Genomic DNA, 17,707 nt, shown 5'->3' with positions numbered 1-17,707 from the left:
GGAACTCAGGGAACCTAATTAGCGCGCACTGGCCACATTTTTTGATTATTTAGCTGAACTGATGAAAGTATTTCCAGTGAGAGGTTCAGCGCACGCACGCGCCCCCTTGGTTTGTGTAACGCGCGAACCACCTAAGTTGTGAAGCGCCTGGCTCACCGTTGTAGCTCAAGACTCGAGACGCCGCAAGAAAATGGCCAATGAAGCGGCGAGGGAACGGTGGCGCAGCGGACGTTGGTGCGGTTGAACGCGCCTGACCTCCCAGTCCACGCAAGGAATCGCACCGCCCAGGTGGCCGTAGCCGGATCCGGAGAACACGTAGCCGCCGTCCCCCGCGCCAGTGCGCACGCGCACCCGTCATCCGGGTGCTGGCTGCGGCAGCAGGTTGCGCTAGGGTGGCGGGCCGGGGGCGGGGCCAGCGGCTCATTGTGCGCAGCGTCGCGCAGCGCCGCGCCGCCGGCCGCCGAGGCCTGGGTGGAAGTTGGCGCTGTTGCCGCCGCCCTGCGCCCACTCGCTGCCTCGGCAGCGCTCTGCTCTTCTAAGATGGCTGCCGCTACCGGTGCTGTGGCAGCCTCAGCCGCCTCAGGTCAGGCGGAAGGTAAAAAGATTACCGATCTGCGGGTCATCGATCTCAAGTCCGAGCTGAAGCGGCGGAACTTAGATATCACCGGAGTCAAGACTGTGCTCGTCTCTCGACTCAAGCAGGTGAGGCCCGGCGAGGTCCAGGACGGGGAGCTTAGGCCGCGCCTCTGCGCCCTTCTTCCGCCTCAGCCCCCGGCCGCCCGCAGCCGGTGCCCGCGGACCGGCGTGGTAGGAGGCCCCGGGCGGCGCCCTTCGCCGGCGCGTGGAGGGCGAGGACACTCCCGCGGCGCCCCCGCCCCCGCGCGCCGGGCACGGCCTGTGAGGAGCCCGCGAGCCGCCCGGGACCGGCCGCCGCAGCCCGGCGCGCCCCCGCCTTCCCCGGGACGTCCCCGCCAGGCTGCGAGTGTTGCGGACGGCGGGCGCGGCCTCCCAAGGGCGATCGTGGAGACGTGCGAGGCGCTCGGTCCGCAGCCTTTAGCCATGGTGAGCGCGTGCATTTCTTGTCCTGGGTGGGAATGGTTAGTTTGGTGACTTCTGTGAAGTTACCGTTTAATTGTGCCCAACCGTTTCCTCCCCATCTTGTGGGGAATTGATAGGGGGAGTTGATGGGTGGGGTGAGCGAGAGGTTTTGTTTTCCACTGGGCTTTTTAGTTTTTGCATCAGCGGAATAATCTGCTTTTTCATCCCTGACTAGCTTTCAGGTTTATTCGGAGTGTTGGAATTGCAGTAGAGTAGCAGTAAGTTTGTATTAGAGAAATTAGGAAAACTCTGGTAGCTAGCAACTTTTCTGCAAGAGAGCATTTATATATAATTTTGTTCAGTACGATAAATCTCTGATATTTAATTATCTCGACTCGGTAGAATGTAAAATTCTGTATGATTTCGAAACCTTATGATTTCCCCCCCTGAAAGTTTCTCTCACTCTTTTCGTGTAGTTTAATTGCTGTTTTTTGAAGTCGGTTTATGAAATGACTGGCAATTCTAATGTCTTGAGGCTTGAGGTTTGCTAATTTTTTTTTTTCATTTCGTTTTTATAAAATAAGTCTAGATAGATTGTGTAGCATATTAACTTCTCTTTCTAATGTAGGCTATTGAAGAGGAAGGAGGCGATCCAGATAATATTGAATTAACTGTTTCAACTGATACTCCAAACAAGAAACCAACCAAAGGCAAAGGTTGTTACGAGTTATGAACGTATTTTAAAATATATTTTGGTTATATAACTTGCCTCTGCTCTTATGCCACTTGCCCTGTTTATATAGTGCTACTCTTTGCTGTTTCCCTCTGGCACTCTGCCTTCTTGGGTCAAGGAAGAAAAGTTACTGTTGCCAGGTTCTGGGTGACTTGTAGCCCTTAAGATTCGGCTGAAGCTAACCAGAAAGTGAGAACAGTTCTTTAATGCATCCGAAAAATTTTAAAAGTCAAGTTGTATAATGATCCTTCATAGTGTGAAGACCTGAAGAATAAAATACAGTTTAATACATATCTACCTTGCCCCACAATTGGCAGAGTATTGAAGGAATTCTTACCAAATCTTTCACCTTGGCTCCTTGCTATTTTCTTTAGTATATTAAAATTCTATAACCTTCATATTTAGTACTCTGTTTGACTTGGTGAACTTAATTTGCATTTATGCCATTATACATTCTAATTTTCAGTGAAATACAAAAACCCTCACCAATCATACTAACAAGGTGGGGAGGGGAATCCATCATTTAAAAAAATTAAATTAAAGGGATGCTAAAGATTTTTATTTTAAAAATCTTTTAGTAACTTTTAAACTAAGCCAGAATGTGTTTTCCAGAATATGGTGATTTAGTAAATAGCTAAAAGTGGGTTTAAATGAATATTTTGACAATGTAAATGAGACTTAGGTATTTTTAAAAGCTGGTTAGTAAAATCTTTATTTGAATAATTGCAAATTTCTTCCTCCTATAAGAACAATGGTAGAGGGGGGAACATGATTTATCTGAATTCTGGTACCTACTTAAATTTTTGTACAGGGTATATCATGGGCAGCTGCAGCATTTTTTTTGTAATCTAATTTTTGTTACTAGTTTAAGTGATCATTTGCTATCCCAGCCATCAGAGGGTTTCACCTATAATAAAGCAATCAAATGGATTAATTTTGAAAAGAAAGGAATATTTAATTTTGAGTGTAAACACTCTGAGTCTCAGAACCAGACTGACTCACTATTTTAGTCTTCATAGTTGCTAGAAGAAATTGAAAAGGGCTAAGATGCATTCCCTGGGAGAGGTGGAGACGGAGTTTAAAAGAGTAATAGTTATCTTGAAGGTCTCTCACTTTTAGTGTAACTCTGACTCTTATGTGTATCACTTTGCGAGATACATTTATATCACTTCGCCATACATTTCCTGCTTTTAGAGAAGCTTGGCTGAGCAACTTTGCTACTGGCAAACCAGATGTTATTTCTAAACGGAGAGAAACAAAAATTTCAGAAGTAAATATATCAGGAATAAGTTTGTTATAGTGGTTTTGATTCATATCATTTACTTAGCACGTTGTGATAGTTTGACAAATACTGGGTATTGGTCATAGTCCTAGTTATTTAAACTGTCAGTGATTTTAGCATTTAAATCAAACTTTATTTGATTTATTGAGTTTTCATCTATTTTAATTTCTCTGTATGTCCCTTTTGTTTTCAGTTTTGATAAGAACTTCATTTATCTTACCCTTACAAATGATTTCAGCAATATAAAATTCCAAGTTTTTCAGTGCATTTAAAATAAACATTTATTTTTATCAATATGTTAATTTTTTCTTTTATATTTGAACTTTCCATAACTCTGATGTTAGGAGTGTTTTAATGTCTTCACTTAGAAATTATACCATTTAAATAATTTGTCATAGCAGGCTACTGAGTACTTTAAGTCTCACTCCAGAAGATGCATGGCAAATAGCTCCTGTCTCCTTGAATTCCGTCTATCATTGTTACTAAAATCTTATAAATTACAAAAAACATAATGCACATCTCCTACTCTGAACCTAGTTTGGATTAATTTATAATTAAGATGCTTATCAGTAAGATTATTTTAAATTAAGACCTTTAAAGAGTAGTTTTTAGAAATCAAATTTGAATAGGGAAACTTGTTAGAATATCAATTAACAGATTTTTAAAACCAAGGATATAAGGAATTAAATACTGCTTTAATGTGATGTCAGTTTTTCAGCTAATTGCTAAATTACTTACATTAAGTTCTTTTTGCTAGGCTTATTTTACTATTGGTATCTACCTTGAAAATAATTTTATGTTGGTCATGACACTTTTCCTCAGTCTGTTTTCCTCTTGTAAAATTGGAAATTTTATTAGTTCACCTGTATGGCTCTTCTAGTTCTGAAATTTAGCAATCTTATATAGCTAGGGGTAAGAAGAAAATGCTTTCTATTTAGCATAGATGTCTGAAGAAGGAACAGGAAAGCTCATAAGCACTCAGTCAATATGGTTCTTCAGCACAATTTATTAGAAAAGGAAACGAGTGAAGACTGTTATGTAGACATCAGCAAGCCACAACATATCTGGCCCCAAGGATTTCAGTAAGAATTTGTGGACCTATACAAATTTATGTTGAATAAATAAGGTGATGTTTCTAGCGTTGTCTTGTCATTTTACATTAGACCCTAAAGTCATTCAAAGCACACTTTAGTGTATTTTATATAATTTAAAAACAGCCATATGTTACTATAATAGTTTAGGATGTGGTAGATTATCCGGAAAAGAAATAATTATTATAATAATGTTAAGGTAATGAGTAAAAATTAAATAATGTTAATAAAACGAGAGAAGCTTCATGGGTGTGGAAAAATAATTGAAACTTTTTTTATAAAGTAAATGTAATTATTTCTTTTAAAATTTTTCTATGTTATGCTCATAAGAACAATAAAACACTAATATAATCCAGTTCTGGGGTAGAGGGAAGCAGGAGGGGGGGAGGACGTTTGGCAGAAGGAGGGAGGGCATGAGGCTGGATCTCACCTAATGTGCACATTGTGAGGGTGTATAACATGCCCCCAGGAGAGGGGCTCGTCTGCAAATGGAACTTTACCCTGGAAGTGAGAACAATGTAATATTGTACCCTCATATTAATTTGGAAAAATTTAAAAAAAACTCAAAAAAATTGGTAAAAGCCAAAAAATAAATAAATAAAATTTTTCTACGTTAAAATGATGTTTAGACATCATTTAATGATGTTTATGTTTAGACTGAGGAGTCTTAAATTTATTTTAGAAATTTTTAAAAATGAAATTATTGTGAGCATAGACTTGTTAATAAATGTTAATGTTATAATGGGTTCTGATATTTATAATCAACACGTATATAAAATCTGTTTACATGTGCTTAACATGGTGGAACAGTTGGTATCTTAGATTGGTTCTCCTGTCTTATTTGTACTCTCTTTGCTATGATCTTTTAAGTAACATAGAAGAAAGCTTCGCCCATTTAGATTTACTATCATATTAATTGGGTGTGTGTTAAGAAAGTAGTTGAACAGGTAGTGCTAACTCCTCATTAGCTTGTTTTAGAGATTATAAAGGTCTTTTGGTTCTCCTGACAATGGCATATAATTTTCTTTTAGATTTTCAACTTTTAAAGTCACCTGTAAACTTCAGCAAAAATTAAGTGGTCAATCAGTTCAGTAGTCAGAATTATGTATAATATGGTATTATGTTGGAACTAATTTGTGATGTATGCTGGTTTTAAAAAGATTTAAAGTGCTGTGTAAAATCTGATTTCTATATAAACAGGTATAATTTGGAGTGTTAGATTTGATCAAACATCTGATGTCTTTTATTTTTTTTGGAAAGTAAACTATAATTTCATGTTTACTCTCTAAAGCTTTTTAAAATTTGTATCAATCAGTGGGACCATATAGTAAGCAACCACATAAAGCACACTTCTTATAACACAATTTGATAATGTACTATAATTCTCGTCCATTTACTTTTTATCAACTGTAGTTTTTTCAGATGTTAGGGAAACTAACTATAGCATTGAGGAGGACTTAGAGCATAGAATGGTAGATATATCTTGGGTACCCCCCTGGACTTGATCTTAGCCAAAAGGCTGAGAAGTGATATGGTCTTCCAAGTGCTCAAAAATATCTGTTGAATGAATACTGTGGGCCATTTGTTGTCTTTTCTTAACAACTGCTTTCAAAAAATATCTCTTTGGGTGCATATGTTAATTTCATCTCTTTATAAGAAGCATCAGGGATTAAGTCTTTTTAAGGTGCCTCAAGAGCACTAGTGGCTTCTCTTTACATGTTGATGTGTAAAGTATACTTTAAGAACACATGAATTGTTGCATCATCCTTTTATTCCTTACCAAGTCATTGCTGTGTTGAAAAGCCTCCTAACCTTTGTTGGAATTATTGTTTACCTTCAAGTTATATGTCATTTACATTTCATAGAATCACCTCTCTTATCTGAGCCATTAAAATGTGCATTTGCCGGCTCGGTGCCTGTGGCTCAAGTGGCTAGGGTGCCAGCCACATACACCTAAGGTGGTGGGTTCGAATCTAACCCAGGCCCGCCAAACAACAATGATGGCTGCAGCCAAAAAATGGCCGGGCGTTGTGGTGGGCGCCTGTGGTCCCAGCAACTTGGGAGGCTGAGGCAGGAGACTCGCTTGAGCCCAGGAGTTGGAGGTTGCTGTGAGCTGTGATGCCATGGCACTCTACCCAGGGGGACAGCTTGAGGTTCTGTCTCAAAAAAAAAAAAACAAATGTGCATTTGCCTTAGACAGTTGTATATGGTGAAATATGTTTATTGCAGAAGTACTTTTGTAATTTTTGAACTGTTTAATCATAACTAACATGATGTGTGGCAAGGATATTGGGGGGGAGATAGGTGAAACATTCTTATTATTTTAAGACAATGTGCTTCTCCCAAGTCAGTCATTTTCTAGATATTCCGAATTAGAGGACTTGGGTTTTTTTTTCTCCTTTTTCATGAATCCATGTAAAACAAAGTGCTAATTTTGTGGGAGTTGGAGGCTCATTATTGATGGCATTGCAAAAGATTCTGATGAAGAGGTTGAACAATGGTGCCTTATTGCTTAAGGGGGGAATTTATTGACTTACTGGATCAACTATTCCCTATTGACATATTGCAGAAAAAGAGCCTCAGTGTTGTGTAATTCCAGGAATTATCTGTTCAGTTACTAACTAGTACACCGGAATAGTGGTTTGCAATCATGGCTTTACAATATTGTTTGGCAGATTATAAAAGTAAAATGTTTTCTTTTTTTTTTTTGAGACCGAGCCTTAAGCTGTCAACCTGGGTAGAGTGCTCTGGCATCACAGCTCACAGCAAGCTCCAACTCCTGGGCTAAGTGATTCTCTTTCCTCAGCTTCCCAGGTAGCTGGGACTACAGGCATCCGCCACAACACCTAGCCATTTTTTGGTTGTAGTTGTTATTGCTGTTTGGCAGGCCCAGGCGGGATTTGAACCCACCAGCTGTGGTGTCGGTGGCTGGTGCTTTAGCTGCTTGATTTACAGTTGCTGAGCCAAATGTTTTCGTTTTTAAAAATTAGGCATTTCAGAAAAGTACAAAATGAACGTTGCCCGTAATCTCCCCACCCAGAATGAATTTATCGTAGATAACATTTTGTTGGTCTAAGGTGTGTCGGTATGTGTGTAAGCATGCAGAGGAGGTTTATGTTTGAGGTTAACCCCCCATCCTCCAAACAGCTAAAATAGATTCACAGCATACATGGTATTTTGTTAAAGGTACATTGAATTAAAATTTTTTCTAGTCTGGAGAATCTGAAAATGATAACCTTCCTTCTATATTCCTGTCTGGTTTCTTTAGATACACATAGTCATCTTGGTGGTTCTACACCTGCATGAAAGTCTACCCTCTGCTTCAGTCATTTGAGTTTTAAAAAATATGCTGAGCACAGCAAGTTTTCACCCCCCAGAGAATAGGTTCTGCTTGCTCTCTTCGGGCCTCTGGGATCTGTGTACATTTTCTAGACAATCCCCAGGTTATTCTGATTTGCACCTGGAGTTAAGAACTATTGACTGACCTAGACCAAAGCTTGAAACTTAGCGTAATTTTCATTCATGTCTATCCACTGGTCAGTTTCCAGATTGTTTTATATATTTATAGTTTTCGGAACAACCTTCACCTTGCTTTATTTGATTCTCAAAGCACTGCTGAGATTAAGTAGGACTGGTTTCTTTTTTCTTTTTTTTTTGTATAGACAGAGTCTTACTCTTCTTTGGCCCTAGGTAGAGTGCCGTGGGGTCACACAGCTCACAGCAACCTCCATTTCCTGGGCTTAGGCAGTTCTCTTGCCTCAGCCTCCCGGGTAGATGGAATTAATGGTGCCCGTCACAGTGCCCAGCTGTTTTTTTGTTGCAGTTTGGCCGGGGCTGGATTTGAATCTGCCACCCTTGTCATATGGGGCCGGCACTCTACCCACTGAGCCATAGGCACCGCCCAGGACCATTTTCATTTTATTGATAGAATACAAAAGTAACCCATTCAGAGCCCAGTTAAGTTTTTGCTATTTTTTAAAATTATGTGCATAAGCAGGTCAGAAATATTTATTTTGGTTTTCTTTAAATGATTTTTTTAAATGTATGTTATTTTCCAGAATTGTTATAATGAATGTGAATTCTTCATAATTTTTTAAAATAATGGACCTATTATATGACTGCTATGTTTAAGACAATGTAAAAGGCCTTTTAGAAAAAAACGATTTCATTAGTAAAATATCAGTTTAATATAAAAGAAGCTAAAACACATGCAAACAATTAATTACAAGGGATACTTATGATTATTTTAAGACATTATGTGCAATTGGGAGAGGTTGTTGCTGGAAACACTAATGCTCAATTTGGCTTATCTACTCAGTCTTCCCTTCTTTTCTAACAGAAACTTTATGACTAAGCATTTTTTTATATTCCATAGTAGCTTCTGTAAATGTTTGAGGTGGAAAGCAGCTCAGCCAAAAAGTATTTCAGCAAAATTACTTTTAAGATCTACTTACTGTTTTGTGTTTTTTTTCTTTTTGGATTTTTTTTTTTTTGTCTCTTTGTTTTGGAGGTATTTCTGATCTTGGGGTGGTGGGTAGAAATTGGAAGCCCTTATAAGGACCAATTTGTCTTTGAAGGTGTAAGACAATTTATCATCCCAAATCCTGTATTCATAATTCTGAAGTTTGGTGACAAAAGTGAAGCTATACAATTTGATGTGAATATGCATACATTTCATTACACAAATATTTCTATGATTGTGAGATACTGTTCAGAAGTTGCTAGGAGGGTAAACTTAATAAATGGTGTGTGTACCATCTTACTCTTCTAAAATCTGAAAATTCTGAATTCTAAAACATATCTGGGTCCAAGGGGTTTCACAAGAATTTGTGGACTTATACAGATTTATGTTGCATCATAAATCAAGAGGTTTTCTTAGCATTGTCTTCTGTTGATACATACATTTTTATTTTATTTCAGACCCTAAAATAATGCAAAGCACATTTTAGTGTATTTTATGTACTATCATAATATCCATATATTTACTACTATAATAGTTTAGAATGTGATAGGTTAATTTTGCTTCTATTTTTTATTTTGTTACTCAGATTATGTTTACTGTCCAATTTATTTTTTGGTTTTATTTCTCAAAGCATTAAAGTCATGCATCAGTCTATATCAGCGGTTCTCAACCTGTGGGTGGTGACCCACAGGAACTATATTAAAGGGCCGTGGTATTAGGAAGGTTGAGAACCACTGGTCTACATTAAATTTCAGGTACCTCCTTGGTCCTGGTTGTGCTCCTTTTCTTTTGGTCAGTTCACATTTTAGTGGCCCATGCTAGATTCCCTGGAGAACTAGAGAGGTGAAACTGTTAGTTGATTAAGTAATTTGCTACAGGAGTTTTGATAGCATAGGCTTAATTTGGCAGAGATATAAATATTTAATAGTTAGCTGATCATACAAAAATGTGCTGAGCCTAGTGTTGCTCTTGGAATTTAAGGATGATTTAATTATTCTTCATCTGTGACATCATAAGAGTTAGGAACCTATAGGTACAGTTTGTGACCTCATCAAAGTTAGGAGTATATAGTCCTTACTGACAGGATGGAGTTGGGCATAAAACTAGTTTAACTGCCTTTGGCCTCTTACCTTTGTCCCAGAAGGGCCAAGTGGAAATCCTTCTTTACTGTTAGCCTCCAACCTGGGACTCATTCCATCATCAGTAAGGAAATATATAATGGTGAAGTATTTGCTGAGTATAGTGTCATACTACTTTCTGGACTAAATGATAAACATCATAACTTTTAAAAATACATTCTATTTTCTGTGGGGGAGAGATAATAGTTGCTTCAGAAAATAAGAAATTACAAGCCAGGCATAGTGACCCATGCTTGTAGCCCCAGCTCCTAGGGAAGCTTCAATGCTGGGCTCGGGAGTCCAGCCCAGCCTGGGCAGTATAGACTCCCAGCTCTAAAATAAATAAGAAGAAATTAGAATAGAACTTCTAATTCGACATGTGTAAAATAAGCCCAAAGTTAACAGATTATGAAAACAGGCTAAAGCTAGTGTATATTTTCTTAAACACTGTGTACCTATCAGGTTATTCTAATTTCATCACTATTGCAAATCTTGTCCTAATAGTTTGTAAGTTTACAGGATGGTGACATTCAGCCTCTAGTGTTTTTGTATCATGATGACTGTTAGGAACAGGATAGAATAGCAAATTTGGGCTTCTGTACACCCCACCTCTTGTTGCCTATATGTCACGGGTCAAGTTACTTAATCTCTGTCTCATGTTTAAAAATTTTATGTGTGTGTTTTTAGAGTCTCTGTTTTCATTAGAAGATAATACACATTGTAGCTCCTCAAAAATCTAATGATTTCAGGAATGGAAATGGGTCTGGGTTTAAATTGAAGCAGTACCATTTACTGTCTTTGTAATCTAATGTATTTTTCAGTCTCAGCTTCCTCTTAAGTAAAATGTAGATAATGGTTTCAGTGTAGTCATGAGGATAAAATAAGTAAATACAGGTACATTAATGTATGTAAAGAGTTCTAGTGCCTAGAGAGAAGACACGTCAGTGTTAGTGATTGCTGGCATTGTTTTGTTGCTGAAATGTAATTTGATTTTCCTATAAGTAAAGCAAGTGAAATTCATCATAGAGTGTGCATGGGATAGGTAGTTTGTTGTTATGATGAGGGCTGCCATTTTGAAGATAGTATCTTTAAATTCAGTTAATTAGCCACTCCTTATGAGAATGTCAATTAAGTAGGTCATAGTAAGATGTAGTGGGAAGAATTCAGGACTGGTAATGTGAAGTCTTGGCAACCAGCTCGGACAATACCATTTTCAAGTTTAGGCAAGCTCTTTAACCTCTCAGGCTCATTTTCTTTTTTGTAAAATTGTGATTACCTATTTCATATACCATAGAGTGCTGGAAAAATTCATTGAATTTCTTTTTTTTAATTACTTTGTGGATTGTAAAGTAGTTTGTAAGGAATGAATAGCATTTCTGAATGATCTAAAGGGGTTCCTCCCAAAGCTCTGCTTTATAGGTTATTCTGTGGTGCATGTGTATGGGTTTGATATTTTTAAAAAGTTTATTTCTCCCAAAAGATAGTGTTTTTAAGGTTTTTATTATGTTATGGAACTTTTCTCTTTTTGAAAGAATTTAATGAGCTCTTTTTTTTTACAGTACTGTTTTTCAGGAAAGGAACATCTCTTTTTTTCTTTAATAGATTAATAAACACTTCCTGATAAATAGGCTTTCTTAGTGATTGCCCTTTTAGTAACTTCTAATTTTAGACTTTAGGACAAAAATCAGGTAGGTTTTTGGTTGTGTGAAATTCTCATATACAAATTAAATTTGGTAGTAAAGAGGATGATGACGGTAAAGTTAGATACAATATAAAGCTTTAATCTACAAAGGGCATAGTAAACCAAAAATTTGTTTTCCATAAATCACAAACACCAGGCTCGGCGCCTGTGGCTCAAGCAGCTAAGGCGCCAGCCACATACACCTTAGGTGGCGGGTTCGAATCCCCAGCCCGGGCCCGCCAAACAACAATGATGGCTGCAACCAAAAAATGGCCGGGCGTTGTGGCGGGTGCCTGTGGTCCCAGCTACTTTGTAGGCAGAGGCAGGAGACTTGCTTGAGCCTAGGAGTTGGAGGTTGCTGGGAGCTGTGATGCCATGGCACTCTACCCAGGGGAATAGCTTGAGGCTCCGTCTCAAAAAAAAACACAAACACCAACATTCTAAATAGAAAATTAACACTATCCTAAGCTCTGTGCTTCGTTTCTTGTTTGATTCTTACAAGCTTTCTGGTGCTACTTAGGAAAAAGAAAAATCCTCGTTCTTGATCTTGTTTTTCACATACTTGGGAGGACTTACATTTGGTTTCCCTTTTTGTCACTCATTCATGAAAAGAGTTTAGAATTAGAAGTAGATGACAGATGGGGCCAGTGAGGAGACTAGGGAAAGGGAGTTATCCTAAGTTAGTTTACATTTATCCCAACAGCTAAACTCTGGGTCACTGAAGCTTGGAGCAAGGTAGTAGCGCTGTTTGTGCTTGTTACCCAAAAAAGGGGAAAGTTGGCCTTATGAAAGAGCATCCATTCACATTTCAAAAGAAATGAACAAAAAAAATTTTTAATAGCAAATTTCCAGAAGCTATAAAGCATTTCTGGTCCATTATGGATTTTTAAGTAGGAGCTGTGCTTTTTACAGCATTTGCTTTTAAGTAGCCTTAAAACATAATGAACTATTAACATTGCTTCTGTAGAAAACTTTTTTTTTTAATGTGGAAAACATTTTTAAAGTTCCAGCCAGAAGAGGGTTGGGCAGAGAACATCTAATCTATCTAGAAGCTATTAACAGCTTTCAGTCTGAAGTAATTTCTACTCCTTAGATCACTTATATCAGTCATTATGTTAAGTTACCAGCACTATTTATATTTAGGCTTTTGGAGATAAAGAATGTAAAAGTAGTTACTGTACTTAAGGAATTTCTTCTCTACATGAGAAGGCGAGATGTATTTGAATCAGTACAAGACAATATATAATCTGAGATGAAGTATGAGGATTTTTACTTGAGAGAAAGCTTGTTGAAGAGGAGCACTTAGAAGTTTGTGTAAGATAGGAGTCTTGAACTTAGCTATCAGGTATCTGGTTATATATACAGTTAGTAGAATGCCATTGAAAGGTACTGCAACTTGGAGAGAATTAAAGATAGAGGTGTAAAGCAGTGTGAAGAAAAATGTACATACATGTCAAGTGAGTTAAGATGCTAGGTTCACATGTGCACAGAGTATTTCAATGGAGAAGCATGACATTGCTAATAAAGCTTTTTTTGTTTGGGACAGCTGTGACCAGGTGGTTTATAAGCAGTTGGCATTAGCTTTGTCAGATGATTTGGGAGTGGAGAGTGATACTGTGGGGTAAACACTGAATGTTTTTTGCTCTTAAAGTAATATTAAATATTGGTTGTTAGCCCATTTTCCTTCTTCCACAGGTAAAAAACAAGAAGCAGATGAGTTGAGTGGAGATGCATCTGTGGAAGATGATGCTTTTGTCAAGGTAAAGTGTTAATTACTCAGGTTGAGATGTTTATTTTGCATGATGAATTTTGTGCATTTTACTTGAATAGTAGACACTGAAGTATGTAGGTTAAATAAAGATGCTTATGTAATATTCTCAATCTTATTAACTTTTTAAGTAGCTTTTTCTTTAGTTAAATGAGACAGAAAGCTAAAAATAATAATCTGTTTGTCCAGGTGCCTAAGCAGAAATGCAAGATGTAGTGGCCAGGGGAACATATTGAGACATTGATGTGTTAGTTCCTGGAAAGGATATCATAATGAAGGATATTGCTAATTTATTTTTTGTCTCCTTGTTGCATTTAGCTTTTATATGTAATTTATAGAACTTAGTTTAATATAGACCTTAAAACAGAGAAAATTGCTATTCTGTTGATACTTGATAAAGATCAGATTAATAAATTTGTTTTGGCTTTGAAAGATAAATAAGCAAAAAAAAGAGAGAAAGAAAAGAAAAATAAGACAGGTCTCTTTTGGCTAAAAAGGAGTGTACTTCAAAACTATCAGAAAAATAAAGTATGTAATTTTAATTGGTGCTGTTGAAATTCTGTATACTGTAAATATAGAACAAGATATGTTTTATTGTAGTTGGGTGGGGGGGTTGTTTATATTTTAATGAAAAATGACTGCTACTCTGTCATTGTTAGGTCTTAAGTATTGTGATATTTGCAGGAATTATTTAATGAGCATAGTTCTTATTAAATCATATACATTACCACCCAGACCCCAACATACTCTGTTTTCTGTGTTCATTTAGTCCATATTGTTTGAATGTCTGTGTGTTCCACTATGAAATCATCTTATGTTGATCCACTTTACCCATCTCTGCTATCCTTCCTCCAACCCTCCCTCTAACACACACACACAGAGTCCACGCTTTGCACTTTGGGGCTAGGCATGGAGAGAAAAAAAAGTTTGAGGAGTTAACCCTGAAAGCAGATACTTTTAGAAAATATTTGCCCAGGGATTGACTCATTAAAATTGTTGATTGCATGGCTATAATCAGATTTTGTTTGAGTCTTTAAAAGTTCTTCAGTTTGAAATTCCGTTATCCTTGTGGTATATCTTCCATTAGGTTTGTTCCTTTGGTCTTATTTTCTTCAGTTGTCTTCATTATTAAGTTTATGATTAAGCAAAAATTATCTGTAAGCTGAAAAAACATTATGACTTAGTAAAAAAATCTTTTAATTTTCAAATGTCCTTCAGCTCTTTATAAAAATGTTAAACAATCATTCGAAGTATTATAAGGAAATATAGATTGCAGAAGAATATAATAATATTTCTTATGTGGTGCAAAGGATGCCTTTGTATTATTAAATAAACTTTGTTATAATGTCGAGAAGAGCAAAAGAGCTTTTTAAAATATCCTACTTAGGCTCGGTGCCTGTGGCTCAAGTGGCTAAGGCACCAGCCACATACACCTAAGGTGGCGGGTTTGAATCCAGCCCGGGCCCGCCAAACAACAATAATGGCTGCATCCAAAAAATAGCCAGGCGTTGTGGCGGGCACCTGTGGTCCCAGATACTTGAGAGGCTGAGGCAGGAGACTCGCTTGAGCCCAGGAGTTGGAGGTTGCTGTGAGCTGTGATGCCATGGCACTCTACCCAGGGGGACAGCTTGAGGCTCTGTCTCAAAAAAAAAAAATATATATATATATATATATATCCTATTTAAATATATCTTCAGTTTCTTTGATTTTACTTTGGAAGTATCAGCATATCTGATGAGTTTAATAAAAATAAAGTAAATACATTTTCCTTGGTGCCCAGAGTTGGTTAATTTTTGAATTTTTATTATGCTGGCAGCTAAATATCACCTATTGCCTGAATTTATGAATAGTATAGAAATTACTTTGTGTATACGTGAAGAGGTGGGTTAGAATTGATATTCAGAATAAGTAAAGTTCCCTTGGTGACTTCTCAATCTTTTTTGTACTTGTTCTTCTGCCATCATAGAATCACCTACTCCATCTTCAACCACTGGCATCCCCCACTTACACAGTGAGGAAGTTGGTCAAACCAAGGACGTTCTGCTTCCCAAATAGCCCACATTCCAAAGGAATCATATTCCTTCTCTGTGGCTACGTCCCTTAGGAGAAATTTTTGTTTCTTCACTACATGTCAGCTATGAATAATTAATAGTCATGCCTCTGCCCTTTTTACCTTTTAACACAGAAACCTTTCTTAAATCTGTTAGATTTACTATAAGAATAGGAATGGGGAAAGGAATGTTTTTTGTCTTCAGCCCTTTCTCTACAGTTAATCAAGGAGGAAATTAAGTACATTACTGTTTTTATTTCCATGGAGGAACCTTTTATCTGTAAACTTTGAAGGGCAAACAGACCTGATCCCAACCTGTGTTCCCTTGCCTAACTGGCATTGTGGCACAGCGATAGCTTTCAAAGCAAGTCCCTTTAAGTTACATATTTTCGAGAACAGATATTGATGTAGCAGTTGGGAGTTCCTTTTTGTTACTTCAGAATAAACTTTTTCTTAATACTGAGACTTCCAGGGTCTTTGAAGTAAAAATGGTCAATGGCATATGGAGAAATCAAGTCTTTTTTGGAAGATGTATCTTCCGGTCACTTAGAATATGGCTTGGTAAATAAATATTATATAACTGAGACTAAGAGCGTCACTAGTAGCAATTAGTAAGCTTGGGTTTCACTGTGGGAGAATCTAGACAACTCAAATTCCTGGCTTAATGATCTCATTTTTTTAAAGACAATATGTAAGGTAAAATAATTGAACTTTGGCTTTGGGAATAGTAGCAAATAAGATAAAATTTGCCACATTTAGAGATGTAAATTACAAGAAACGTTTGGTGGATAGCCTACACTACTTTGCTTCTAGTTGTACCAAATTTTCTTACCATTAAAAGGACTGTGAATTGGAGAATCAAGAGGCACAGGAACAAGATGGAAATGACGAATTTAAGGACTCTGAAGAATTTGGTGAAAATGAAGAAGAAAATGTGCATTCCAAGGAGTTTCTTTCTGCAGAAGAGAACAAGAGAGCTCATGAATTATTAGAGGCAGAAGCAATAGAAGATATAGAAAAAGAGGACATCGAAAGTCAGGTCTTTAGCCAGTTTTCTTAAAACATGACACAGATAAATAATATTTTTTTCTGGTTCAATTCAAAAGTCAAAATTTTCTTAAAAAGTACACTTTTAAAATTACTTATAATCGCCCAGAATCCTACCACTTAAGGTGTCCTTTTAAATTTCTCCTTATTCCACGTATGCATATTTTTACAGAGTTGTTGTACCATAAGTTGCTATTCTATTTTCACATAATATCATGATTTCATAATTCATGTGTTACACCATAGTTTATTAGACTGCTTTCTATGTGTCTAATAGCCACTTCTCTAATTTTGGAAATTTGACTTTTAAGGGTTTTTTTTTTCCTACCCCACTAAGAATGACAGTACCAATTGTACTCTGACCTTGCCAACATTACTTGGTAGGTTTTTTCCTCCCTTTTACTACTTTAATAAGTAAAAAAAGGTTGCTTTAAGTTGTATTTCTTCAGTTATAACAAGGGTGGGGAAAATACTTAACGAAAGTTTCATTTTAAAGCAGATAATTTTTCATATCTTCCATTTGGAATAGATCATTTGTCCTGCTTTGAAGTCTATTAGTTATTCTGAAGGAAAATCCCGGGGTTAAGGAGTCAGTGCTATTACATAATTCATGCTTAAAACTCTTCCCTTCTACCTAGCCTAAAAAATGAGGGGCTCAAGAAAGATAACTCTAATTCTCTGCAACATCACTGATTTTTTACATTGTCATAAAAATAGTCTGAATTATTAAGCATTAATTTAGTACCCACATATCATAGACTCTACAGAACAGGCAAATTAATCAGGTGTAAACATAAAAACATTCTCATGTTACCCAGATATTTTGTAAAGCAAAACTATTGTATACCCTTTTACTTAGGAAATTGAAGCTCAAGAAGGTGAAGATGATACCTTTCTAACAGCCCAAGTAAGTTTATATTCAGTCCTGTGAATTTGTTATTGTGGGTGGAAGGGCTTGGAAAAGGAATCTTATTTTGACTTCATAATTCATTAATTCTTAAAATAACTTTAATACTGAGTTATTTATGTGATGTGTACAAAATATTGAAACTATTGAGAGCTGAAATTGGTGGGTGGGCACAGTGGCTCACGCCTATAATCCTAGCTCTCTGGCAAGCTAAGGCAGGTGGATTGCTTGAACTCAGGAGTTCAAAACCGGCCTGAGCAAGAGTGAGACCCTGTCTCTCCTAAAAATAGGAAAAACTAGCTGCCTGTGGTGGCACACGCCTGTAATCCTGGCTACTCAGGAGGGTGAGGCAAGAGGATCACTTGAGCCCAAGAATTTGAGGTTGCTGTGAGCTACGATGATGCCATGGCACTCTACCCAGGGTGGCAGAATAAGACTCTTTCTCGGCTCAGCGCCTATAGCTCAACCGGCTAAGGCGCCAGCCACGTACACCTAAGGTGGTGGGTTCGAATCCCCAGCCCGGACCCGCC

The 17,707-nt window shown here is 37.4% G+C and overlaps 1 protein-coding gene across 9 annotated transcripts in view; it reads left to right on the top strand.

Annotated features, from left to right (window-relative positions):
* Positions 1-431: 431 nt before the first annotated feature.
* The window catches only part of SLTM (SAFB like transcription modulator), a 53,095-nt gene continuing 35,819 nt past the window's right edge, over positions 432-17,707 (top strand). For 4 of the 9 annotated variants that reach the window (XM_003784384.2, XM_012801932.1, XM_003784383.2 and 1 more), the window contains exons 1-5: positions 432-702; positions 1,667-1,754; positions 13,101-13,165; positions 16,065-16,262; positions 17,130-17,177. In XM_003784384.2, the coding sequence (XP_003784432.1) occupies positions 541-702; positions 1,667-1,754; positions 13,101-13,165; positions 16,065-16,262; positions 17,130-17,177 (561 nt within the window). In that variant the 5' untranslated portion in view covers positions 432-540. Of the gene's footprint in view, positions 703-1,000; positions 1,063-1,666; positions 1,755-13,100; positions 13,166-16,064; positions 16,263-17,129; positions 17,178-17,707 lie in introns of those variants that run through there. The other 5 variants (XM_023509960.1, XM_023509958.1, XM_012801935.1 and 2 more) reach the window with 3 other exon arrangements.

This window comes from Otolemur garnettii, unplaced genomic scaffold (assembly GCF_000181295.1).
Source record: "Otolemur garnettii isolate 467f Iridium unplaced genomic scaffold, OtoGar3 scaffold00011, whole genome shotgun sequence".
NCBI lineage: Eukaryota > Metazoa > Chordata > Mammalia > Primates > Galagidae > Otolemur > Otolemur garnettii.
The sequence above is the reverse complement of the archived record's forward strand: the minus strand, read 5'-3'. Positions and strand labels throughout refer to the sequence as shown.